The following is a 27,536-nucleotide window of genomic DNA, read 5'->3' on the forward strand; positions in this document are numbered from 1 at the left end:
GACTTCATGTCTATAGCTTTTGATATTGCTAGGACATATACTCTCACAGTAAACTCTCTGATCCCCTGGCTCTTACAGCCTCACCCCCTGCAATGATGTTCCCAGAGCCTTGGGTGCAGGAATGCTTTGGAGATGTACCCATTGTGACTGGGCTTGACAACTCTGCACTTTGCTTGTGGTTTTCTGTAGTGGTCTCAGTCTGCAGTCTCTCCTCTTAATATTCTTGCTTCTTTTACTGAGTTCCACCATCAAGGCAATAGAATGAGGGCTTTACTGCATGGCTCAGAAGCAGCTCCTTCTGTCCTCTCAGTCAGCTTTTTTTGGTCCCCTTTTCCTTTCCTTTATCCCTTTCCCATCCCTCTGTTCTCTTTCTCCTTTCATCCTCTCTTCGCTTTCTTTCCTCAGTTCTCCTGTCCCTCCCTTCCCCTCTTCTCCTCTTTTTCGCCTCTCTTTAGCTGCACATAGTCTCTTTACAAGTATATCCTCTCCATGTAGCTTTGCCCAGATCCTTTCAGAAGAACCCCCAGTGGTTGTAGTTTATCCACAGGTTCTGCTGTCAGTTCACCTCTTGATGTTGAAATGCATACCTTGTAAGGGGTTAACACGTAATGCAATAAAACAAAATTTACCACCATTATAGTAATACATAGTCACATTTTAGTTATTACATAGATCGTTACTGAAGCATGAACCAGAGCCAAGTGTCATTAAATAAAACAACCCACCATCTGATACATCTGATTATCATTAATATACAGACTAAAAAGTATAGAATCAGGCTATATCCAACAGTGGCCCTTTGTCACCATCATTGTATCAAGGATGAGAAAGCCCAATAAAAACCATTGTTACCAGTTCCTGGTAAACAGTTGTGGAATGACTGACAGAATGGACCATCACATGCTCTAACTGACCAGTGTACTCACCATCATCTCGTGGTCTGACCAGTCAGAAGGAAAATACGCCATATTGACTGTGTAATGAAGTCGAGCAACATCAAAGAGATTTGTTTCAGGTTTCTCATTATTCAGGATCGGTTCTAAGTACTTCCAGAAATTTTCAAGTTCCTTAATGGATCTTTGTGTCTTCAGTTCTTCAGCTTCTATTTCTAATAATAACAAAATGTTTTACTGTGAGATGAACGTATTAGATTTCTCTCCGTTTTATCTTGATGCCGTGAGTCATATGCATGATGAGATGTCTGTAACGTATTAGTGAGGTGCAAATACAGAAACATAACTTTGAGAAGTTTTTGAAGTGGGAAGACACAACTATAAAACCAAAAATGATTGCTATATGAGCTCATCACTCACTTTCATATCATAGTGGAGGCCCAGAGAGGTTGTGATGATGTCACACATTTCAGGAACTGAGGATGCTGAAGGTACCCACTGACCTGATATCTCACCTGCATAGAACCAGTCTGCCCTCCAAATAATGCGTTCACCCTATTTGTGCTTGCTGCATAACACATTAAAAAACTGAAGTAGATCCACTTCTCACAGGCATACAGCCAGATGAGACTGATTTATGCTTCAGTTAGCTTTCAGTCATGTTATGGCCCCTACAACTTTTCTGGGTATTTGCCTCCTGACTATCAAGTGATAGCGGATTTCCATAAAGTTAGATTTGAAAACTTACCTGAAATATTTATGCTTTTTATATCTATAACTAAAGAGTTGGGTCTACTACTATGACCTCATCATTCTATAGTAAAGCCTAATATTATCTTATTGTATATGTTTTTTTGAGACAGAGTTTCACCGAGGCTGACCTGGAACTTATTATAGAGCCTGAAAATTGCCTCAACTCATGGCCAGTCCTCTTGTCTCAGCCTCCCAAGTTCTGGGATTAGACATATGAGCTACTATGTTTTCATCATAGAGTATATTTGTATATTGATTTATTAGTACATGAACTGTCTTATAGAGAATATATTTGGTTCTTATACAGCATTTTCTTGACAGTTTCAATAATAAGTTATTATATATATATATATATATATATATATATATATATTGATATAGTCAATGGTTTCTGACTTAATAGTTGTCTCTAGTCCAAAAGTCCTTTTTGATAAAATGGAAATAATGAGACTTACTCCCTGAGTGGCCACATGGGGCTAGGACTCAGTAGGTGACTTTCATTCTTTAAGGCTCTTCAGGTAATAAAGACAGTTCCATGCATAGGATCCAGTAATAGTCAGGTTAGAATATTATTTGTGCAAATTCAAAATATTATTCACCTAAGAGAATTGCCATGGTTTATGGGCCTCACTGGGAACCTATTAAACAAGGCCTTTCCCTGATTACTAGCCAAATGAAATGAGTCAACAGATCAATTAACAAAATTGGTTGATTTGCCTTAAAGAGAGAAAGCTCTATAGTCTTCTAACTTTCTTAATCAAAATAGCAAAAGTCTAAGAAAGCAATTTGGCTTAACCAGAGAGACTGCTGGTTAAATCATCAAACAATGTAGAATAGTGGAATATGGCTATTTTAGGGGTGAATCCTGGAGATCTACTCCATAACCATCTATGGCAAATAGATGTTACTCATTGCAGAGTTTAGCAAGTTAAAAATACATACATGTGGCGATTGACACATATTCAGATTTCTTGATGTTATAAGTCACTGTTTTAAGACGTTTTTTGCTTACATGGGAGTTCCAGAAATTATAAAGATAGACAATAAAGATGAATATTGTGATAAGGCATGTTAGTTATTTTGTACTCATTGGGAAAATGATTAAAAGACAGACAGATAATCCTTGTGATCTTCCATGACAGGAACTTTAGAGCATGCTCATAACTCCTTAAAAACACAGCTTCTAAGATAAAAAGGGGTTAGCTGTGCCCCAGTCTCCACATGATGCGTTAAACCATGCACTGTTTATCTTAAACTGTTATTTTTAAACATGGATGCCAGTGAGCAATCTGCTGCAGACAGATTCTGGGATGACGGAACTCGAGCGAATTTCACTCAGGTCAAATGGAGAGATCCATGTACTAGGCAGTGGAGGGGACCAGACCCCGTAATTATTTGGGGTTGAGGGCATGTCTGTGCTTTCTAGAAGTTGGAGAACGAGGAGCACTGGATACCAGAGCTGTTGGTAAGATGCGTGGAGCAGAGAGGAATTGGACCTGAGGCCTTGGGAGATCGTCTGAACCAGCTGGAGTGAAAACACTGAACCCGTGTTCCTTAACCTTGGGGACATCCGACCTATGGCTGGAGGAGGATAGGAGACACCCAGTTCCAGTTTCACGATGCTTTCCAGAGCCCCAGCTTCCCTGCAGATGGACTACATTCACCTCGGAATCCATGAGTGCTCATTCTGGAGCAGACTAAGAACCGGACAACAAATAGCTTGCCTTCTTGCCACATCTAGACACACACAACTAGTTTGCCAGTTTTCCCACTGGGAAAAAGGACCCATTTAGGACAGTTGGATACTGGTATAAACCAGAGTGAGTGGCAGAAGCCCCTTCACAATGCTTAAACGAGACATGGACAAAAGACTTTTCAGTTAACATTCAATGACTATGTATGATATTACAAACCTGATTTCAGAACTTTATTGATTTCAGAACTTTGGACTTTAAGTAAGAAATAGAAAGTTTCAAAGGGCATTGAGTCCCAGGCAGGGAATAAAGGAAAAATGTTTAGAATTGTGAAATTGTTCACACCCCACAGATCGTGAGAATATTTTATTGTCTTTTGAATGTATTGTAACTTACCCTAATGTATGTTCATGTCATCATGTTCATGATGTTCATTAACATCATTGTTAATGTCCGTAACTTTGCTATATGTGTTATGCAAATGTTATTAGAAACTAGAAGTCGGAGTTCATTCTAACAGGAATGTAATGTGCAATTTACAAGCCTTAGGATAGAAGTATGTTTAAGAAAGCAAACTTAAGTTGTGTCCGTACCAGAGGCACTGGAGACGTTCCCATGCAGATTTTAAAAGGCCATTTAAACCATTATATGTCTCCATCCTGCAAAAGAATTGTTTGCAGCTGTGAGAGCTCAGGTGCTACCTCCTGGTGAATTTTTTCTGATTCAGGAACTCTTGGAGCTGGACCAGGCCCATTCCCCATTAACCTTATTTGTTTTACAGAGACTGATTCCAGGGAGAGACGGGTATGGTTTTCCTTGCCTACAGGGAATCTTAAGACAGAACACACATGCCGGAATGCGTGGTTTCATGACGGGCCTCCCTGGTAGGTTGAAGGGAATGACCTAAGCCAGGCGCAGTTGTCTGTCCTGTTGCAGAAGCACAGGTTTCTTTTTATTAATTTAAGAGGGGAATTGTTGGGGGCCAGGAAATATCATTAAGAAATATCTCAATATACAAACCTCTGGTTCAGCTCCTGCCTACAATTGTATTGCAGATTCGAGCTAATCTGCTTTTGAATGACAAGGCCTCAGTGGAGAATGTCCCCTAGTTTGCATCTCTACAGAAACAATCATTTGAATAGGCCTGCACCTGGGTGGAGGGCTAGGTGTGTAAGTAACAAGTGAGGGCAGAGAGTTAGGAGCCATAGAGCAGAGAGGGGTCAACTGGAGGAGAGAAATGACCTCGTGGCCATGGAAGCATGGTTAGATAACAGCTAAGAAGATGCTGAATAAACAAGAGACTCCAGTTTTGCAACATGGAATTGAGAGCCCTCTAAAGATGACAAGATGCCTGTGTTTGGTCTTTATCGCTATTGGGTTGCTAGGAGTTCCCAAGTCCACGCTCCCCCACTCAGGCCGAACCTCATGGCTACCGTGGCTTGGGACTGAGACATGCTGGGCCACAGTGAAGCTAGAAATACCCACCCGGAAAAAGGACATCTTCAACAAGTGGTGCCAATCAACCTGGATGACTGCATGCAGAAGAATGCAAATCAATCTATACTTATTAAAACAAAACAAAAAACCAATGATCCAAATGGATCAAGGGCATCAACATAAGATCAGACATACCCAGTCTTATAGAAGAGAAAGTGGGGATAATCTTGGACTCATTGGTACAGGAAAGGACTTTCTAAACAGGACACCAATAACACAGGAACTAAGAACAACAATTATTAAATAGAACCTCATGAAACTGAAAAGCTTCTATATGGAAATGGGGAGCATCATTCAGGAAAAGTGACAACCTACAGAATGGGATGATATCTTTACTAATTATACAGTTGATAGGGGATTAGTATTCAACATATATAAGGAACTAAAAAAAAAAACTTGAACATTAAGAAAACAAAGAACCAATTTAAAAAGTGGGTTACAGAACTAAGCAGATAGTTCTTAAAAGACAAAACACAAATGGCTGAGAAACATGGAAAAAACTGTTCAACATTCTTACCCATTAGGGAAATGCAAATTAAACCACTTTGAGATTTCATCTTATACCTGTCAGAATGAACAAGGTCAATAAGAAGTAAATAAGTAACAGCACATTTTGGCAAGGATGCAGGGCAAGGGGAACACACTTATTTATTGCTGGTGGGAGTGAAACTTGTGCCATCCTTACCGAAATCAGTATGGCAATTCCTGAGGAAGCTGGGCATAGATAGACCTCAAGATCCAGTGATATTCAAAGGATTTTACCTCCTACTATAGAGATACTTTACTCATGCATGTTCATTGCTGCTCTATTTATAATAGTCAGGAACTGGAAACAGCCTAGATGTTTACCAACAGTTGAATGGTTAATAAAAATGTGGTACATTTGCCCAATGGAATATTACTCAGCTGTCAAGAAAATGAAATTATGAAAATTTCAGGTAAATGGATAGATCTAGAAAAAAGTCATCCTGAGTGAGGTAGTTCAGATCCCAAAAGACAGATATTGTGTAGTTTCTTTTCTATGCAGATGTTGGCCTTTGATATGTGTGCTATAATAACCAACCACAGAGATTAGATGCTTAGTAAGGAACTGGGGGTGGGGGAAGGATCTCCCAGGAAAGGGGAAATAGTATCAAATAAAGAGACAATGGGGAAACTAGAATTGGAATATTAAAGAGGGAGGGGTGGGCGAGAAGGATAAAAGAGGGGATATAGGCATGTGAAAGAAATCCAAATAGAATCACCAAATAATATGGGAAACAATGCCCCAAGTGGACGTCTTATGCCACCAAGCAAAAGCCAGTGCCAGGAATGGGCTATGTCCTGCTGAGTTTTGGCAAAGGGTAACCACCAAACATCACAAGCTATTGCCAATGCTATTGGTTACTCTATAACCTACTGCTGAAGAGAGCACTGACATATATCATCAAATATTTAACAGTTGAGCTGGTGCCTACGTAGAAGTTTCACCACTACTGACTAATATTTATGGTACTGGAACATATTCTCCAGGCTACCAGAAGAGAAAGGTAATCATCAGTATCATCTAGCTACAAATCCTGTGACATACAACAGTGGCCTTCCTGCAAGAAATATTTGTGCAATAGTGTCACAAACGTTATGGTAGTAACCCACCATGTTCCCATTGGATTTAAGGCCTACTCCATGAGATGGAACCTATATACAACACTGCTCAAGTTGTTAAAAACCCAAAACTAGGTCTGTCATGGGCCTAGGGGGGAACTTAACAACATTATTCTGATAAATGAATACAGCAATAAAATAACTCCTGGTGACATTTCTGCTATACACAGATCCATGCCTTGCAGTAGATGGGAACTATCACAGGCCCACAACTGGACAATGTAAGAGAATGAGAAACTTTGGATTACGAGGTACTGAATGAGGTGTTGGCATTAAAGCTCTCCCCTCAAGGCTCAGTATCTAAGCAGAATAAGAGGCAGAAAAAAAAAGAGGCAGAGGTAATGATAAGTCTAAGGAACCTGTCTTCCAGACACAAGACTGATGCACTTATGAACTAATGAAGAATGTGGCAGCATGCACAAGGCTTGAAGAGGTTTAAGCCAGGCAGGGTCCCAGCACTGAGATAGGGAAGTATATACAGGGTCTCACCCTTAACCAAGAAGTTATCTGTAATTGATACTAACTGGTAAAAGAAAAATCAGTTTTCTCCAGTTGCATCTTACTGGGTTTATTAACCACACTTTATGGCAGGACCCATTCTCAGGAGTAGTTGGCCAGCACAAAACTAACTCAATTTCTGTAGACTTTTTGTTCCATTATACTTTTGGGGGGCATTTTTTTTATCTTATTGGCATCTAGCCTTTATATTTTCATTTCTGTTTTGTGGATTTTTGTGTGTATTTTTTGTTTGCATTTTTTTAAAAAGAGAGAGTAACAGAACTTACAATTTGTTCTTTTACTCTCTTTTAAAAATGCAAACAAAAAATACACACAAAAATAAGTTAAAAAGCATAATGAAAATATCCACAGTAACATTAGAACCAATACACAAAGTGGGAATAACTTGGCTCCTGGTACCGCAGATTTACATTGATTCTCAGTACTGTTACCTGAAGGGCACAGCAGCTTCCTGCTTCTTTCTCACAGAGGCAATCTAGCACAGTTCCCTAGCATGAAAACCCCAAGGTTCAAAATGACTGAACAGTACTGTGTCTGGAGTGTGACCCCATTTATTTCTCAGTTTAAGTCTTGAAGAATGACTCCTCTGTCTTTTATCACAAAGAGTTAGTAATACCTGTAGAGTCACTGACATGTGGAATCCAACTGGAGAGATGGCTCAGTAGTTAAGAGCACTTGCTCTTCTTCTAGAGGACCCGAGTTTGGTTCTAGCACCCATGTCAAGTGTACCAGCTCCAAATGAACCTATATCCTCTTCTGCTCCCCATGAACACACACATACATACACAAACATACACACACATACATACACACACAGACACACACACAGAGACACACTCAGACACACAGATGCAGACACACACACACACACACACACACACACACACACACACACACACACCTAACTGTGTGATTTTTTTTTCCTCGGCTGTTTGGTGACTATGTCATTTGGAAGTAAAGAGTCTCAACAGAGATTCATTCAGCCCCAGCTTTGGCTAAACATTACAGGCCAAAAGTTCCTGAGAAACACAGTTGTGTAACCACACTTGCTCTCAGCTGAAAGGCTGAGAAGTCACAGTTGTGTAACCAAGTCTTCTGACCTGAGATCCATGTTTCCTGGGACTACACAGGGATACAAGCACAGAGTATGAATTTAATTTGTCAAATTTATGACTCTTGGCTAATACAAGCAGAATAAATAGCAAATCAGCCTTGAAAGGATTTAATAATGTGCATATTTTATGACCATGTTTAAGCTAGCAGATTGCATTTGTGCTCAACGGACAGAGGGTAATATTGATGAACTCTGGGGTTGTATAGCCAACTGCATACCTTCGGGCTGAAGGATAGCTTCCTGCTGCTGTCTGACTGCTTCCAGGTAGGTCTGCAGAGGTTCGTAATTCTCTGAAGATATTTTAATCACACTGGCTATAGAAATGCCAAGTTCAGTCATAATGGCTAAGAGCTGAGGGTTGTTGAAGCCCACGACAATAATGTAATGCTGGGCACCATCATCTGGCTCATCGTCTGTTGGAAATACCATAGAGAAGGTCAGCTATCATTGTTAGACAGAACAGGTTGTCCCCAGGCAGATCAATGGTGATATGTATTATGCATGCATTTGTAATCCCTCTGACTTGCCAAGACCCAGCCAGTTGGCTGGAATGCAGGTCTGTTGACTGTTTTTCATTATTGCCCTTCCAGTAAAAAGACTGTGGCCATTTTACAATATATTAAATCATGTTTGCAAATGAGACATAGGCATACTAGGAGGGCCAACATGCATGTGGCCTGTAGCCATGGAAAATGGTGCTTGAGATTTTGTCAGAGTTTAGCCTGTAACTAGTTCCTTTTGGTTCCAATCTCTTTTGAGCAATATCTGGCTTGAATCCTGAATTACAAGTAGCTGAAGCTTTCTGGTACTGTATAAGTAGAGGTGTTTACAGGGTAAGGAAGTACTGTGGATGTTCTCTGTAGCACAGCACTGAATGAATTCATGACACTGGTGGGGAGAAACCTGCACATCTATTGTGAGGGAGCTATTTATTTCATTACATTTAAAAAAATAGCTACTGTACATTTTCTTAGTGGTTCTCTCCTCTCTTTTTCCTGGTGATATTCCTTGTGAATATTAAAACATGAACATCTCTTGGAGAATGATTTTCTGGGGGTGAGAATCATTGTCCTGATTTAGTGCTGACTATGCACGATACATAAAAGCCTTACTTGGACAGTCTAGCACAGCAAGGCCAACATACATGCCAAACAATGGATGCCCAAGTTTTCCTTTTTAAATAATTATTTCTCCCAGTCACTAAAATAATTAACTTTTGTGTTGCTCATGGGCTGCATAGCATCATTGCTTCTGGGTGTGTTATCTTTAGGGCAGAACTACTCGGGAGTAAGCAACTGATAAAGGGTGCAAAAGAAAGCCTGCTTCTCTTAATTAAAACGTAATAAAGGCTGAAACTGATGGGGGAAAAATCAAGTCTACTGATTACAAATAACAAACAAATAAAGATTGTAACAGGTAGTTCTGTCTGGGCTCTAAGAGAACCAGCAGTGGGTCACTAATAACTTCTGAGGATGACTCATTTTTGCATCAGTGATTTAAAATGGAAGGAAGTTCTATTTGGTTTGCTTGAGACAGAAAGATGGTGAGAAATTTTCAGTTAAGAATCTGTGCTCTAAGCTGAAGCTATACAATGGAATAAAGAAAGCATCTTCAACAAATGGTGTTGGCATAACTGGATGCTGGCATGTAGAAGGCTGCAGATAGATCCATGTCTATTGCCATGCACAAAATGTAAGTCCAAATGGACCAAAGACCTCAACATAAATCCAGACACATTAAACTTATTAGAAGAGAAAATAGGAAATACTCTTCAACAAATTGGTACAGGAGACTGCTTCCTGAACATTACAACAGTAGCACAGACACTGAGTTCCACAATCAATAAATGGGACCTCCTGAAACTGAGAAGCTTCTGTAAGGCAAAGAACACAGTAAAAAAGACAAAACAGCAGCCCACAGATTGAAAAAAGATATTCACCAACCCCACATCGGACAGAGGGCTGATCTCCAAAATTTACAAAGAAATAAAAAAGCTAGTCTCCAAAACACCAAATAATCCAATTGAAAAGTGGGGTACAGAACTAAATAGCGAATTCCCAATAGAGGAATCTAAAATGGTTGAAAGACACATAAGAAAGTGTTCAACATCCTTAGCCATCAGGGAAATGCAAATCAAAACAACTCTGAGATACCATCTTACTCCTGTCAGAATGGCTAAAATCAAAAACACCAATGACAGTTTATGCTTTAGAGGATATGGAGAAAGGGGAACACTCCTCCACTGCTGGTGGGAGTGCCAACTTGTACAGTCACTTTGGAAATCAGTATGATGATTCCTCAGGAAAATGGGAATCAGTCTCCCACAAGATCCAGCAATTCCACTCTGAGGCATATACCCAAAAGAAGCACATTCATACAACAAGGATATCTGTTCAACGATGTTCGTAGCAGCATTATTTGTAATAGCCAGAACCTGGAAGCAACCTAGATGGCCCTCAACTGAAGAATGGATAGAGAAAATTTGGTACATCTACACAATGGAGTACTACTCAGAGGGGGGAAAAAACAACAAAAAACAATGGAACTAGAAGATGGATGGAACTAGAAGAAACCATTTTGAGTGAGGTAGCCCAGTCACAAAAAGACAAACATGGTATGTACTCACTCATATATGGATTTTAGACATAGAGTAAAGGATTACCAGCCTACAACCCACACTGCCAGAGAAGCTAAGAAATAAGGAGGGGTCTAAGAGAGACATACATGGTCCCCCAGAGAAGGGGAAAGGGACAAGATCTCCTGAGAAAATTGGGAGCATGGGGGGAAGAGAGAGGGAGTTAGGAGAATAAGAAGGGGAGAAGAGGAGGGGTGAGGAGGACAGGAAGAAGCAGGAAGGTTGAGTTGGGGGATGAATAGAAGAGAGCAAGATAAGAGATACCATAATAAAGGGAGACATTGTAGGTTTAAAGAGAAATCAGGCACTAGGGAAATGTCTGGAGATCTACAAAACTGACACCAACTAACAATCTAAGCAATAGTGGAGAGGCTATCTTAAATGCCCTCCCCTGATAATGAGAATGATGACTAACTTAAATGCCATCCTATAGCCTTCATCCAGTAGCTGGTGGAAGTAGAAGCAGACATCCTCAGCTAAACACTGGACTGAACAGAAATCCAGTTGTAGAGAAGGAGGAGTGATGAGCTAAGGGGTCCACACCAGGCTGGTGAAACCCACAGAAACAGCTGACCTGATGAACACGGGAGAGCTCTTGACCCCAGACAGAGCTGGGAAACCAGCATGGGACTTCTCCAGATCCTACGAACCTGGGTGTCAGTGAGGAGACCTCGAAAATCTATGGGGCCCCTTGTAGTAAATTGGTACTTATCCCTAGCATAGGAATGGACTTTGGGAGCCCATTCCACATAGATGGCTATTCCCTGAGCCTAGGTACACGGGATGGGCCTAGGTCCTATCCCAAAGGATATGACAGACTCTGAAGACCCCCTATGGAAGGCCTCACCCTCCCTGGGGAGCAGAAAGGGTATGGGATAGGTACAGTTGGGGGGTGGCTAGAAAGGAGGGGAGGGAGAGGAAATTGGAATTGATATGTAAAACAATCTTGTTTCTAATTCAAATTTTAAAATTCAAAAAAAAAAAAGAGAAAAGTATCTGTGCTCTATGAAAGAGGTATCTTGATAGAGGGAGCCATTATGAGGTTAGGGAGAAACCTGGTGCTAGAGAAATTCTCAGGAATCTACAAGGATGACCCCAACTAAGACTCCTAGCAATTGTGGAGAGGTTTCCTGAATAAGCCTTCTCCTTTAATCAGACTAGTGACTACCCTAAATGTCATCATAGAATCTACATCCAGTAACTGATAGAAGCAGATGCAGTGACCCACAGCAAATAACCAGCTTGAGCTCCTGGAGTTCAGTTGAAGAGAGGGAGGAGGGATCATATGAACAAGGAGGGACAAGACTATGATGGGGAGAACCACAGAGACAGCTGACCTGAGCTAGTGGGAGCTCACCGACTAAGGACTGACAGCTGGGGAAACTGCTCGGGACCAAACTAGACCCTCTGAATGTGAGCAACAGTTATGTAACTTGATCTGTTAGGGGGAAGGGTCTTGGTCCTGTCTCAACTTGGTATGCCAGACTTTGTTGATTCTCCAAGGAAGGCCTTACCCTCTGAGTAGTGGATGGGGGTTGGAAGGGAGAGAGGTGGGGGAGGGAGAAAGGGAAGGAGGGTGAACTGGGATTGGTATGTAAAATGAAAAGTCATTTTTTAAATAAAATAGAATCTGTGCTCTGCATGCATCTTAGACTATTAGATTTGATTTTTACTGCTCCTCACATGAATCAATTTTTATTCCACTTGGTTATCTGTGTGTGTGTGTGTGTGTGTGTGTGTGTGTGTGTGTGTGTGTGTGTGTGTTGAAGCCATACTTGTGTGTACCCTAATACATCTGGGAGGGTCAAGGGACAGCTTGCGTAAGTGGGTTCCCTCCTTCCACCACGAGAAGCCTGGGGATGGTGTGCACACAGTCAGGCCCGAGAGAGAGGAACTTTACTCATGGATTCATCTTGCTGGACCATTTTCAAGTTGCCTATAATTACACTTTATTTTCCATTATATTCTCAACAAGACAATAAACTTCCTGGTGGCCCAATCACTTGCCATTTCATTCTTTGCTTTCATGATGTAAACGTGCCCATGAAGACACATGCTAAATAAATATTTGCTAAAACCGTCCATGGACTGCAAATAGAAATATTTTTCAGTCCAAGAGTCACATAGTGTAAGCTATTTATGGCATCATAATAAATGAAAATGCCAGGAATGATAGAGTATAATTATTGGGGTAACTACTGAAGCCACATCCTGATCCATAAGCAAGAGGTGAAATACACCACCCACTGACCAATGTAGGCTTTGATGTCGTCATCATCCCCCCTCCGTTTTAACTGGGTGGACTTCTTCACTGCTGCAGCGGCCTCGGGCTGGTCCTTTCCCTTTCCTTTCCCAGCCTTGGCACTCCCAGACTTCTTCTCCTTGGGAGACTTCACTTTTCCTTTGTCCTTTTCCGACTTTGCCCTGTCTTCTACCATCTGGAAGGAGAGATTACATTCTTACCCTCACAGACATCTTGTGCAAGCCCCAAAGTCAGCCAAAGCAATCTCCCAATCACATAATCAAAACAACCCTTTATCTCACTGAATTCTCATTATTATGTGTCATTTACTCATCGGTAAAGTCAGGAGAGTGCAGACTCCAGCTTGAATAGAAGTTGCGATGGGCACATCTGTGGAGGGCAGTGAGGGGCAGGCATGGGGGCGGGTGGGAGGGTACCAGGAGGTTGTTTAAAAGCTTAGTCTTGTGGGAGAGATTCATCTGAAGGAGTCTCTCAGCTGTGTGTTTGTGCTGGAGTGGGGTAGGGTAGAGTATGGTTGGGGAGCTGAACACTCTGGTGACAGGAGCTTGCCTTTGTCTCTTAGCCCAACTCTGGAAAGCACCCGTCATTGTGTGAAAACAAACAAACAAAGAAAAACAAAGAAACTGGGGAAACAATGAATAGGCTTTCTAAAATCTCCTTTGCCGATGGTTTTCTTGTTGATATTTTTAAAAGTTAAAAGGTCTTTGGAGAGCTGAGCACTGAGAAATTCTCTTTATTACAGTTCTACTTAAAAGCATTGGCCCTGACCAATGGCTACTATCTGAAACACAGAAAGGGGACAGCAGAGGCTCCTAGTCACATGACTTCTTCATAGATTGCTCCAAGGCATACTTAATTCACATATCCATGGGAAGATCTAATACTTACCATCTTCCCTTCATAAATCCCAGCAAACTTTGCATTCATAGTGTAATTGTCCCTGCTTATAAAACTGGAAGTGCTTATTCTTACTAAAATGATACTGGAGTACTGGTCCCAAGAGGGTGGCTCTACAGAAGATTTACAATAGGTGGCTCTTGTTATGTTCCCCCATGCACAACAACACTAAAGACAAAATGTAATTAAAATGTTATACCATTGTTTTGGGGGCTTTGATAGCTATTTCTTAATGTCATGGGAACTAATTTGGAAACTTCTCAGATATCATAGACAGGGTAAGTTGAAGATAGGAAGCTTTGCTACTCAGCTAATAGGCTGCATCATAGCAGGGGGGTTGCCCTCTACTCTGCATGAATTTTGGCTGCCCAGGGCTCCGAAGAGCTCAGGCCAGCTTTGGCTTTCATGACTGATATCATTGGTGCCAACGGATTCTCTGCCTACTGTGGGGGCTCCAGTGCAGGCAACACTGCCTCTCCAGGGCTGGCTCCTCAGCAGCAGTGGGAAACAAATATCTGTGAAGGCTACTGCTGCTGCTTACAGCAGGATGGGTAAAGACTGTGAAAGTACATCACTGCTTCTGGAAAATGAAGAGAAATTTAGGGGTTGAAGCAGATGCAAGTGGTAAAAGGACATGCTAGAAGAAATGGAGGCAATGACAGCAGCAGCAGCAGCAGCAGCAGCAGCAGGAGCAGCAGCAGCAGCAGCAGCAAAAACCTTGGGATGGAAGCGAAAGTTCAAGAAACCAGCCCCATGTCAGACACACAAGGGCTGTTAAAAAGAGAAAGAGCACATTGTCAAAGTCAAAACCACCAGATTTCTGTCTCTCTTATTCAATCCCCGGAATGAAGATGAACCAAGCTTAATGAGAAAATATCAGCAAGAACAGGAGTTGTGAAAACCTGTGAGACACCAGCATCCATTTACTCACTGGCTTGTTCCGTGGGCATTTTTATGAGCAGAGAGAAACAGCAGCAGAGGCTGGGAGTGTCATGAACTCCATGAGTGGGACACTGCTTTGATAGAATTGGTGCCTACAGCAGGGCTAGGCACTACCTCTTAGAGTTCAAATGGACAAAAATAGAGCTACAATTTTTGTGAATGCATCATGGAAACTCCAACACTTGCCCATTTGGTATAGTAGAAGAAGCCAGCCAAAAAGAAGGAAAGGTGAATAAAGGTTCAACAACAAATGTAGAAGGTGAAAAGAGAAAGCAGATGAGCCAAACAAGACAGAAAAGTGCATTGGTAGTTGTGGGTAACACCAAGAGGCCGAGCTATGGTGGGTTGTAGAGGTGATAGACAGGGAGACGGTGGCACCAGGGAGAGCATTTGTATGGGCAACTGCTTTGAGAAATTTGGTTGTGAAGGAGACTAGAGTTCTGAGTCATTCATATCAGGTGAGCAGATGGCAGTGGGTGTGAAGCTGAGGTACGAATGTACCTTTGTGCACAAAGCCAGGAGCTGCTACTTTCGCAGGTTGATGGAATGATTCAGTACAGAGAGAGACACTGAAGTACAGGGAAAACTGAAAAAAAAAATCAAGACAAATTCACTAGGAAGAAAAAAATTTCCAGTTCATTAGTAACCACAGAGAGAGGCTCAGTGATTGGGTGTGGGTGGAAGAAAGGAAGAGGTCTTGGTGGTATTGAGAAAATGTATAGGCATCTGCTCTGTGGACCCGAAACAGTGGCCACACCCCTTTGGGTGTGGCTTCAGGCAGAGTGGAAAGAGAGGAGCTTGAGGCTGGCTTTCCTTTGCAAGCTCTTTCTGGTGGGTCAGCTGGGATCCGGTAGGAAGAGTTGGGAAATGCTCTGGTGGTTCTTTGCATTTTTCTGTGTAATTATTCCCAATAAACACCCATTTATCATTTATCTTGGGTCCAGTAATATAATTATATCCTCTCCTTTCCAAAAAATGGAAAATGTTTCCATTTTTCAAGAGAAATGGGAAGCAAAGTAAACTGCAGAGTTCGGCAGGCAAAAATCAAGGTTAGAGTGTGTCATGGTCATCTTAGATAGAGAGCAAGTGTATTTTTAAAAATGCAGCAGAACTCAGCCAGTGCTGAGATGAAAATAAAACCAGCATGTTGGGTCCTCTGAATGCCTCAAGTTGTCTTCTTATCTGCTCAAATACAGACGTGAAAAGGGTGAGAGGGGTCACTGAGTTCGTAATCATGAAAGAAATGAGACTTTGTAAAGCATGGTTAGATTGCAATGATCTGGACCATGGAGTAAAATTGCAAGATGGCAATGGATGGAGGCTGATGGACCAGCAATCACAATAGGGTTGAAGAAAGTGTGTGTGTGTGGAGGGGGGAGGGTGTTGCTGTTAGGCCATTGTTAAGAGGAAAGGATAAGAAACACCCAAGGCTAGGGAACATGAGAGCTCAAGTGGTGATGGATAGGACCTGTGGGATGAAGGAAATGACTATTAGGGAATCAAGAAGCCATTATGAAGAGCCTTGTTCACAATGAGAAAAATAGAACAGAAAAAGAACCACAATGGAAAAGAGACCCAGAGAGGCCAAGGATGTTAGTGCCTATTCAAGCATGAGGGCAGTGGCAAGTGACAGACTAATAGGAGGGTCTGGAAAACTGGGCATGCACCTGTGGTCAGGCTACTGCAACAGGGGCCAGGGCTGCAAACCATTAAGCACACCTCTCAAGTTTACATGTGCAGCTTCTCCCTACAGCTTTCTGGCTTTCTGCATAGAGAAAACTTGCAGTTTAGGCCAATAAATCTGCCCTGTAATACTGAATGTAATATTTATAGCGGTAAATTAGCAAATTGCTATTTTAATCAAAGCTGTCATCATCAATATTAGGATATTTCTATTTATTGGGTTCATGGTTTACAGCAGACATCGCATCTTGTACATTACAGGTACAATGGATGGACTATTAGCTTCACTTTACAAAGAAGGAAGAAAGCTAGGTGGAGGAAAGCAACAATTTAATTTCCAAGTTACTGAATGGGAATGCCAGAAGAGAGGGCTGTATAACCCATGCTCTTTGCAATGGGTCCTTGGAGCATAGACATGGCCCTGATTCCAATTAGCCTGCAGACACTAGCAGGGCTCATCAGGGCCTCTGAGGTCACAGCTTTGGATGATGGTACATGTACCAATGGGAGAACCTCGTGAATGTCTTTGGTATGTGTCTAGCTTTGCCACAGTGAACTCAGCTGAAATTAAAGCAAAGTCTTAGGATAATCTTTTGATCTGAGATAAGGTAATGATTTTAGGTTAAATTACTTTAAAGAATAAACTTTTATTCACTTATGTACTCATTTGAAGAGTTAAGCACTTTGCATGCATTTGCAGAGCACAGTGCAAACTTAAATGATTCTCACTACCCTAGAGTTTAGCAGTTCATAAACTCCTGAGCATTGTTTCCCATGAGTTCTCTTGGGGTCTTAGAGAGAAATGGGTTGATCATAAACCCAGGTTCAAAGGAAGTGACAAATTCTGGCACCAGTATCTAGTAATGACCTATGAAAGGTGAGTTCAGACATTATGCTTTTAATCTCATCTCTCAAAGCAAGATACATAATTTCTATTAAGACATACAGTTTGTCCGAGAACACCAAGCCATGATAGGGACCATGCTAGTGTGACATGAGGCCATAAGCTCCTCCTGCTCCTCTGAGACTCTGGTTGGCCTCAGCTTCTACTTCTCTCCCAATGTCCTCTGTATCCTTGTCTGCCCTCCCTCTGCTGTCCTCCCAGGGACCCAGTAGTAACTGCTTGATGCTCTTGGTGTCTACCAGCTGCTCTTCCTACTTACTGCCTTCTTTTTCTCATTCTAGCAATGAAGCCAAACTACTAGGCTGGGAAGAAAATCTTTGGTCATTTCTTTTAGTATGAATGAATGATCAATATCTGCCTCCTTCACCTTCACAAAAGTGTTCTGAAGGGTCTTGATTCAGCCTGGTCAACCTCTTTAAATACTATTGTACTATAAAATAATAATCGTTGCTGAAAAATTGGAAAATGAAGAATTTACACAAATTATTATAATTTTACTACCTAGAAAGATGAGTGAAAATATTTGCTTCATTATTTCTATTTCTTTGCATTATTTTTACATGGCTGTCATTGGCCTCCTCTCTACACAATTTGCCATCTTTCATTTTCTGTTTAACAATAATGAACCTTCAGTTGGCAGAATGTCTAAAGAGATGGCTACGAAAGAAGCTCTGGGTACAAAAAGGCTTCTCCAGTCCAGCAAACTATGGCAGTGGACAGGAGCAGACTCAAGCACCTAGTCCTTATAGACTCCAGGTCTGGCCGAGGTGTTCCTTGTAGATTCTGGACAGATCCTTTTCGACTCTCTCATAACTTACATTGGAGCTGGTCTGTCCACTCCTCACTGTTCTTCCCTCTTCCCACCATCCATGATGGAGCTGAACCAAGGATGTGTCCTCAGCCCTCTCATTCTGGACAATGGCTGTCAATCTCAAACTGTTTGGTTTGAGATTGATTCTTCTATTTCCACTAAGCTCCAGTCACAGGAAGTTCAAGTCTCATCTTCCTTTCATTTTTCTTTCATTCTATGTATTCCTCTCTAACCTACAGGTTTATGTTGTAGGATTTGGGGGTAAAAGAGGAGCAAGCACAATTAGACAAACACTCAGTAGAAATGGACAACAAATCACAAACTAACTTCCCTCACACACTCCTTTCTTCTGAATTTTCTTGCTTTGGGATAATATGGCTTCATGTTCCTACACCATCTGCTCATAACTTAAAAAATTGAGGGAGACTCTTGTCATTCAAGACAAAAGCAGGGAGGGAGTAGCCCCAAAGTTGCTCCCCTACCATGTTTGGGGAACACATGTTCCCTAGCACATGAATGGAGGGTCAGGTTCATCAGGGAATACGTTCTTTTTAAAACACAACATGGATAGAAGGCATCTGGATGCTGCCTACTGTGGGAGGGCTTTGGGTAGGCACAGGGATTTCTTAACCATTTAAGCTACTTAGCAGATGTGGAGGTCTCATACAAAGCAATAACTGAAGACAATTATAGCATCCCAAATACTCAGTTGACTGTCTAGTGAATCTACTAAGAATCTTCAGTTATGTCATTCTCTTTTTAAAGACAAGGGGAAAAAATTCCTGTTCTGTAAGAAGGCAACCTAGTTGTTTGTACTTCAAATGTTTTAGATAATATTTATTCGTAAATGACATCTTGATGTTAATATTCAAACAGAATTGACATTCATTCTCTCTCTCTCTCTTTTTTTTTCACTAGGAATGAGAGGTCAGTGGTAAAAGCCAAGGACACGATGGGGAACAGCTAGAGCTGTTCTTATAGCTGATGATCTATGCATTGTGTATAACTGACTGGCATATGTGTGGCCTACAGTAAGATCTTCACAATAAGATTAAAGAGAGGGATGAAAAGCAGGATGGTGGAAGTTGTAACTAACCATTATGTGCTTTATAAGAATCTGGGTTAGAATTCTCTCACCATCTCACTATTCCTGGTAAGCAGCTCGCTTGACTGATTCCAGAGATGGAGGGAAACTCAGAAACAGGCAAAGAAACTGTGTATGGGCTAAGACAATATTAATCCTATTTCTGCCATCAAAGACATGAGGATGCATGAAGTTGAAGTAAGACCTGCTCACTCCAGAGAGCTGTTAGAGCCGTGGTTTGTGACTTCTCTAAGGCTGTGACCCTTTAATACAGTGCCCTCATATTCTGACCCCTAACCATAAAGTTATTTCCATTGCTACTTCATAACTGTAATTTTGCTACTGCCATGAATTAGAAATATCTGTGTTTTCTGATGGTCTTAGGTGACCCAAAGGGGTCATGACCCACAGGTTGAGAACCACTGTGTTAGAGTGAAGAAAATATAGATATTTAGTGGGGCTAGAGAGATGGCTCAGTGGTGAAAAGCACTTGCTGCCTGCCCTTCCAGAGGACCTGAGTTTGTTTCCCAGCACCCACACCGGGAAGCTCACAAGTGTCTGTATATAACTCCAGCTCCAGGATATCAATGTCCTCTTTTGGCCTCTGTACCATCAGAGCACATACACATAAATACAAATTAAAAAATTTCATGCTTAGGGGTGTATTTGTTTCAGATGATGAAATGATACAATCTCTAGAACCCCACACAATATTACTAGGGATGGGAGGTAATTGGTGCAGTTCCTAGTTCAGTGAACCAAAACATGGGGGTGTCTGTGTGTGTGTGACTGGGGGGGGCAGGATCATACGTGGCTCAGAGAGACTTTGGTATCGTGTAAACTAATAATATACTAGTTAACCATCCAAAGGTGGCAAGGAGAAGGCATTATGGTGCATAGAATAGTTTCAGAAAGTCTCATTCCTCAAGTGACTGGGTGATTTCTTGGGAAGGAAGGATTAGAAATCAAGTCATGATTGCCCTTGGTATCAGTGGTTGGCTAACCCAATGGTGTGCATCTTCGGCAAATTTTCTTCCTTTTCTTGACAACTGTCCCCACCTTGGACCTTAGGAAGTTATATGAAAAGTAATCGATGGGAGCAAATGGTTATTGATAGATTGCCTGACAAAGCCTTGAGTCCTGAGGAAACATGACTGGGCAGCAGCATTCAGCTGCATGAGAGCCCAGAGGCCATCTCAGAATTACTGAGATACATAGGAGAGATATTCACAGTGGTTAACAACACACCATTCAGTAGGGTGGTTGTGATTTGACTCCTAACTACCAAGAGCATAATTGTTGGCCTTTAGAAATGTTTAACTTTCCACCACCCATACTCTCACCATCTACAAATTGGGAATGGTTCATTGTACTAATCACATTAAATCATTCAAACATTAGATGATACAACATGTCTGAAAATACAGTGAAATGGTCAATAATAGTAGCTACTATTACTAATTGCCACTTTAAAAGGGTAGTCTATTTTTTTCACTCTAAAATTTTTCTAGAAGTCTATGAGAAGTTTTCATTAAGAAAAATCGAAAACAGCCCAGAAAAGCACAGCTCTGTTTTGCAGAGGCCAGCTGGGGAGCCATTTATTTCTCCTGGATTGTTGGGGTTTGGGCTTCCTTAGATCTTCCATTTGTGTTGGTTGTATCTTCGTTTTGATAATCCTGCCTCAAAGAATTCCAGCTAGCTAGTGAGGCAAGTTATTTCTTTCCTGGAACCACAAGGGTCCCTCCAAACAGAGCCCCTGCTCTTCCTCTGTTTGACTTCTTAAAATAGTTTCTGAAGAATTTAACCACAACTGAATCAAAACTAACCAGCCTGTAATTTCCTGGTCTGTCCCCATGGCCTTTCCTTTAAAACAAAACACACACGAAAAATGGCATTTTGATGGCCGATTTCCAGCTTTTTGGGGTTTTGACTGGAGGAAGCTGGGGAATGTCTGTAGGAGCTTCTCTTAATTTCTCCCTGTTTCTTGTTGGGATGAGGATATGTGGGGTTTCACTACCCTGTATTATCACAATTAGGCTCTTTCAATTTATTTAATGAAAATTTTGCTGGATACTGTCAATCTATAGTTCTTTATGTCTGTCTTTCCCCCATTCTGGATACCGTCAATCTATAGTTCTTTATGTCTGTCTTTCCCCCATTCTGGTACATATGAAAATAAGGCAACATGCACTCAGTACATAAGCTGCAGACAGAAAGAGCAGCCCTTTCATATAAAAGCATTTGCTATGAAATTCAAGAAAATGCGAGCAGATTGAATTCATCCATGAAAGACACAATTAAAATATATTATGATCTTTTCAGAAAGCCTTTGCAAATATTTTGACTTCAGTTCTGAAGGATGGAATATTCCATTTATGTTGGTCAATGTTATTAAAGGTCACGGTTATTTTTGTAATATAGCCATAGCCATTTTTCAACTTTTTTAAACATTAAATATTTTCTTTTAGTTTCTCAGTCTGAGATACAATTCACAACTAAGTGAGTACTTATAATTAATATGTAACACAAAAGCTAGAGATAATTAGAAGCCACAGTGAGTGAAAATAGAAACTCATATAATCAAAATGCTTCAGAACAAAACCAAGAAATTTATTTTAAAGCCATACTGAATATTACGATAGTGTTTGCACCTAGTACACTGTGCCCGCAGATGTTTGTTTCAGTGAATGTTTGCTGAGTTGATGAATTAACAACAGATGATAACAGCAGGACTAAAACTGCAGGATGACCATTGAGATAATGATAAAATGGAGAGTCATTTCCGAAATTTTATGACATAATAAACAGTCTGATTTATTATTATAATGCAAGATAATCATATTCGGAGGTTCTAAAATGTTAGAAATGTTTATGCAATAGAACATGTTTCTAATCTGTATCTATATTATCTCTATCTCTACATAATCTATAAATGTATCATCTGTATCTATATTGATATACTTGGAAGTCATTATCAAAGTGTTTCCAAACAGATCCATTTTTTTCCTGACAGATTCAACCTATTTACATTTAGAAGCTGCCACATGTATCCTAGGAATCCCTATGCTAAAGGTTTTACATTTTTACTTCAGAGTTCCTCTTTCTTATAGTTTTCATGATATTAATAACCTAGCAAATTTTCTTTCAAAGCAGAAAGCAAAAGCAATGACCAGATCCAACTGCAGCACGCTCTTCAACTTACCCGAGTCTAAATTATCTTTATTCTATCTGGTACTTGAAAGCATAATTTACTATTTTCTTTTAAAGAAAATTTTCATTGATGAAATAGGACCAAATATATAGCAACACATTACATCTGTTCCATGGGGCCAAAAAGACAAGAGATACCTAATTTCATTAGTTCTCTGTGCCCTCATCATTGCCTTAGCATTTTTTTGTAATTACTGCTATGGATTTTTTTTTTTTTTACAGCATTCATTTTTTAGAAAGTTCATTTCTAAAAATAAAACACAAAGGATTTAAGACATTTTGGGGTTGTACAGATGTAAGCAATATACTAGAATTAGCACATGAAAGCAAATATCTCTGTAGACTTAATGGCAAGTTTGGAAAAGCTGAAGACTCACTCCCTCTGCAAAAGCGGAACCTTTTCCTGGGTTCAGCCGAGGAAGAAAATCCTCTTCCCCGCTGTGAACACACTTCCATTAGCTACAGCAGACTATACATTGTACATGCTTACTTTGCTCTTGCCAGACTTTTGGCTGACAAACATTAACCTCAATTGTTCCAAGTAACCTCTCGGGTAGTGTTGCCGAAATGTACATAGATTACCTCACCATGCAAACAACTCCTTTCATCTCACATTTATGAGGAAGACTTTCTGGGGAGTAATCTATTCCAATCAGTTTTCATCGATTTATTTAGCACCTACTCAGATGGTTTCAACTCAGACACAAGGGGCATGTGCTCTGGGAACCACGATAATAAGGACATTAAATTAGATTATGTAATTGTTGATTCTTAATTGCACAGTGCTCTCTTATTGCGTCTCATGCTTTTTTTTCTTCAACATCTAAAGTTCAAGCCATGGATTGTTAGACACTCAGACTTTTCAACAAGTCAATCAGGCTTCTTTCCATTGCTCCAGACTCTCCTATCCATGTTAATATAGTTCACAATTCTGAGAAATACTGAACAAAAGAATAACAAGCATATGTTATGTCATTTCACGCATTAAAACAATTTCCAAGTGTCTGGAATGTTCTATATTTATCTGAAAATTTCTCACTGAAATGTGAAAATACTGTAGTAAATTAGAATGGGTGGCAAACACATAAAATGGCACTATAAAATGATGCTTCATGCTGTTTGTGTACAGGTGTGGCTGTTTTACTAGACTCACAGTTCGCTATTGTAATTCAGGTTTTCCTGTGACATTGGCATTTAAACATGAAAGAAGAGATTGCTATAGTAGTTTCAAATTGTCTACATTTTCTTCTGCTAATTCTTGACTTCTCTGAGCATTTCCTAAAGTACAAATCTATGATCAATGTTGGAAAGAGCATCAGTAGATGGAAAACTGTAACACCAGCCATTTCTGTGAATAGAATTTTCCTGGGTACAAAGTGGACCACACCAACAAAATGCTATATGGGATTCTCCTATGAAAGCACAGAGCTCTATACTGCAAGTGCAAAGTGATGTCACCATCATCATCATTATCATCATCATCATCATCACCACCACCATCATCATTATCATCTTGATGGTCACCACAACTATCCAGGCAGGAGCTCAATCAAATAGGTTATCTAGATCTAAGGATTTTGCAAAAGGTAAGGAAGGCATTATAGGAATATACTATTCTATATACTATTCTTTTCCCCCCATTAGTTGGCTTTTGTCCTTTCTACTTAGGGTCACCAAGGACTCACATTCCAATCCATTTCAGACACGTATAGATGAATTTGGCATCACAAAAAATATTTCAGCATGATTTGAAAACTGAGGAAGGCATTTCTCATTTCAAGAAATGATCATAACAAATAGCTCTGAATTGGGCATCACTTTGCCGAAAGTATTTCAAAGTATTTTTTCAGATGCAAATGTGAAAAATAAGCACGCTGTTAGATTTCCATAGGCAAGGTAAATAAAAAGTTTCCATATGTGAAAAAATGATCAGTAGAGGGTCTGGAAACAGGAATGATGGATCGCTATTGAAACTTTCACTTTGCTGTGAAGGTACAGTGGCACTTTCTCATTCTAATAAAAACCCGAGTGAATATTGTAGATAATTTAAATAGTTAGATCCTGACTTGAGGATTCTTCCCTCTTGTGTTTATATTTACTTGTTGTGACTATATCTCTTTCTTGGGTCTCATTCTTGCTACAGTATTATAGAATTATATAGATTCTACCATAAAACCACCTTGATTACATGCCCTGAATATTGCCATTTTCACAAATAAGGGGGGACTTATTTTTAATGTATCTGTCACAATTCTTCAAACACATCTGAGTAGCTTCTTTCCTATGGAGCAGAGGTGACTTTTGGGTTTGCCACGTCGCAGGCTATAGTGGCTTAGGAAGGGGAAATGCCATTGACTGTGTTTCACTCAGTACTTGCTGAGCTCTGGGGACCCATGTGCCATACAGTACCTTCTTTTCATTTTCTTGTCTTTGCTGGTCCTTTAATTTAATCTGGAGAAGTTGAAATTTCAAGAGTTTCCCTATCAATGGTAAGGTAAGTTTCTCTCCACTATCCATAATTACTCTTGCGGCCATCAACACCTATAAAGAAACACGATTATTAGGAAAGGTGACATTTTAAAGTCTTTGATACAGTCTATCGGTGATAAGAGGATGACATGGTGATTTATGCTTTGTGATATTTGTCTTAATGCAAAGACATGTCATTACTGGCCAAATGCATATACAGGAAACGTGCCCAGTGCTATAGAGATTGGGTTGTCTCATTATCGGTTTTTTCACCAGCGAGGCAGTGAGCACTTCGAACCATGGTGTCAGGACTCCCAGAACTGTGCTAAGTAGACACAGCCAGGGTTCCATCTGGGATGATTGACAGGTCACTTTCATGCTACAGAAAGTCTGTTGTTGTTTGGCATAGCCGGTAGTCCAAACTGTCAAACTTTGACTTATTAGGACATTATAATAGAATCAAGTTTTATAATAGTGGAAATGACTATGTTGGCAGTCTCTTATTTCTTGGTGACCAAATCCAAGTGAAAGATAAAAGCTGCTTGACACAGGGCCACCATACCAATGTTGTACCCCCACCTCCTTTTCAGCTTAATGCTGATCCTGTTGGTATGTGGACTAATTGGGGTGAAATGAGGTTATTGAGTTTTCTTTGGGTGACGACAGGCACTGGGAACATACAGCTGTGTTGTCCAGATGTGTGGCACTGACAGCCTATTTTATGGCTGTGTTTTTTACAGCTTGTTTCCCCTAAATTTCACACAACTTTCTAACATCTGGGCCCTTTTCCTTGGAGCCCTATAACCACTTTATTTACTGCAAAAAAAATAAAATCATGTAAAATATACTATAAAAGTTGTTATGCGTTTCTCTTTATTCCTGTTGTCTTGCTAATAAAGTCCACTCCTGCCTGAAGGATTGTCACAGAAACAATCTAGTTAGAGATTTTTCAACTTTTGTTTTTAAAGGAGCATCATATTTATTTATAACCTCGAGATGGATTAGGTGTTGCTAAAATGTTCTGACATGTGGCTTTTCTCTCCCCACCCCTCGGAGCAATCACTCCTCTGGAGCATATGGTGTCAATTTCAGGCTCTCGGTTTCAGACAGTGACTGTGTGCACTGCTTCTCCGGAGCTGTGTCTTGTCTGAGGCTCACACTAGCTCTCAGGTCAGGGTTTCTATGACCGGTCCAGTCTCTCTGACTTTCCCCTTTGCCAAGGGAAATAGCTTAAAGAAAGGGAGATGCATATTTTGCTCCAGACTGGAGAAGGTCCTGTGGATCTTCATGTGCCAAAATGTAACTGGACGTTGTAGAGACTACGCAGATGAGAAACCCAGGAAGGGGAGTTCTTTAAAGCTTTCCCTTCCCAAAGCCAAAGGAGCAAACCAGAAACCCCAAAGCTGAATGGGGGAGGGGTGGCGAGGGCCGAGGGGAGGATATGAGCGCTCTCCAGAAAGCACGGTGATGGGTTTTCAGGGTTGGTTCTGTCTTGCTGGCACAAATCATGGAAAGGGCATGATTGCTGTGATTTTAGGGATCAAGAAAATGGACACCTGCAGATCCTCCCCCTTTAATGGTGACCATATCCAAGATGTTCTGGGATCCTAAAGGGGACTGATGCCCGGGTACTCACTATAAGATGAAGCTGTGTGAGTGGGCCCAACCCCATGGGTGAGCATCAATGTTTGGTTTGAAATGTCATTTTTCAATAGCGGTTGAATAGTGTGCTGACAATCAGGCTGCTTTGTGACATCTGGTCCCAAATATTCTAATTTGGGGTTTTAAAGCTCATAGCTGTCTGGTATAGAGCATTCTTGTGGAGAACAGGGATCATGACAGCATTGAAGGGAGTCAGTGCTGGAGTGGGCTACCCAGAGGGGTAGCTTAGTCTTCTCCTGGTGATCTGCAAAGATAGGATTCTTACCTGCACCCAGAAAGGTTTTGGTGAAGCTTACAGAGTACCACGGTAATGGATGGGATGTGTCCGGATGTAGTTCCTAGCCTCTTGACACCAGGAGTCCATGAACATTATCTCATTGGGTTAAAATGTACTAGAAGCATAACCAAAAGTTCCCAGAGAGAAGCATTTTGTGGGTCATAAAAGTTAATTTACATATCTGAAAACTGTAGCATGCTGGGTTTCAATAAAAACCTGGCATATTATCAAAGGAGCAGTGATGTCTTACTCTAGTGGGGAGATAGGTGATGGAAAAGGCTGAGACAGCAGGCACCTGGCACTCTATGACCTGTAGATACAAAGTAGCTACAGTAGAGGGTGATGTAGCCCTGTGGAACGCCTCCTTAGGGCTGGCCCTGATGCTCTAAGGGAAACCACTCGGTGCCAGACACGCCCACACACACAGATGGCTCAGCCTGCAAGTGGCACCACCAGTGATGGCAAAGCCTGGACACACCTGTCTTCTGGGCTTTCTCTGAAGTGACATGACTCCAGATATGGCTCTTTTGAATGTCCTCAGAATAATTAATGAAATTAAGGAAAACAATTCTATGCCAACTTAAA

General features: G+C 40.8%; 1 protein-coding gene across 1 annotated transcript in view; it reads right to left on the reverse strand.

Annotated features, from left to right (window-relative positions):
* The window catches only part of Spag17 (sperm associated antigen 17), a 213,136-nt gene that overhangs the window by 111,663 nt on the left and 73,937 nt on the right, over positions 1 to 27,536 (reverse strand). Inside the window, exons 4-7 of the mRNA XM_035451312.1 lie at positions 24,953 to 25,084; positions 13,001 to 13,187; positions 8,333 to 8,527; positions 927 to 1,108 (exon numbers count right to left, since the gene is read on the reverse strand). Of these exons, the coding sequence (XP_035307203.1) occupies positions 927 to 1,108; positions 8,333 to 8,527; positions 13,001 to 13,187; positions 24,953 to 25,084 (696 nt within the window). The remainder of the gene's footprint in view (positions 1 to 926; positions 1,109 to 8,332; positions 8,528 to 13,000; positions 13,188 to 24,952; positions 25,085 to 27,536) is intronic.

Source organism: Cricetulus griseus (genome assembly GCF_003668045.3).
Source record: "Cricetulus griseus strain 17A/GY chromosome 1 unlocalized genomic scaffold, alternate assembly CriGri-PICRH-1.0 chr1_0, whole genome shotgun sequence".
Classification (NCBI taxonomy): domain Eukaryota; kingdom Metazoa; phylum Chordata; class Mammalia; order Rodentia; family Cricetidae; genus Cricetulus; species Cricetulus griseus.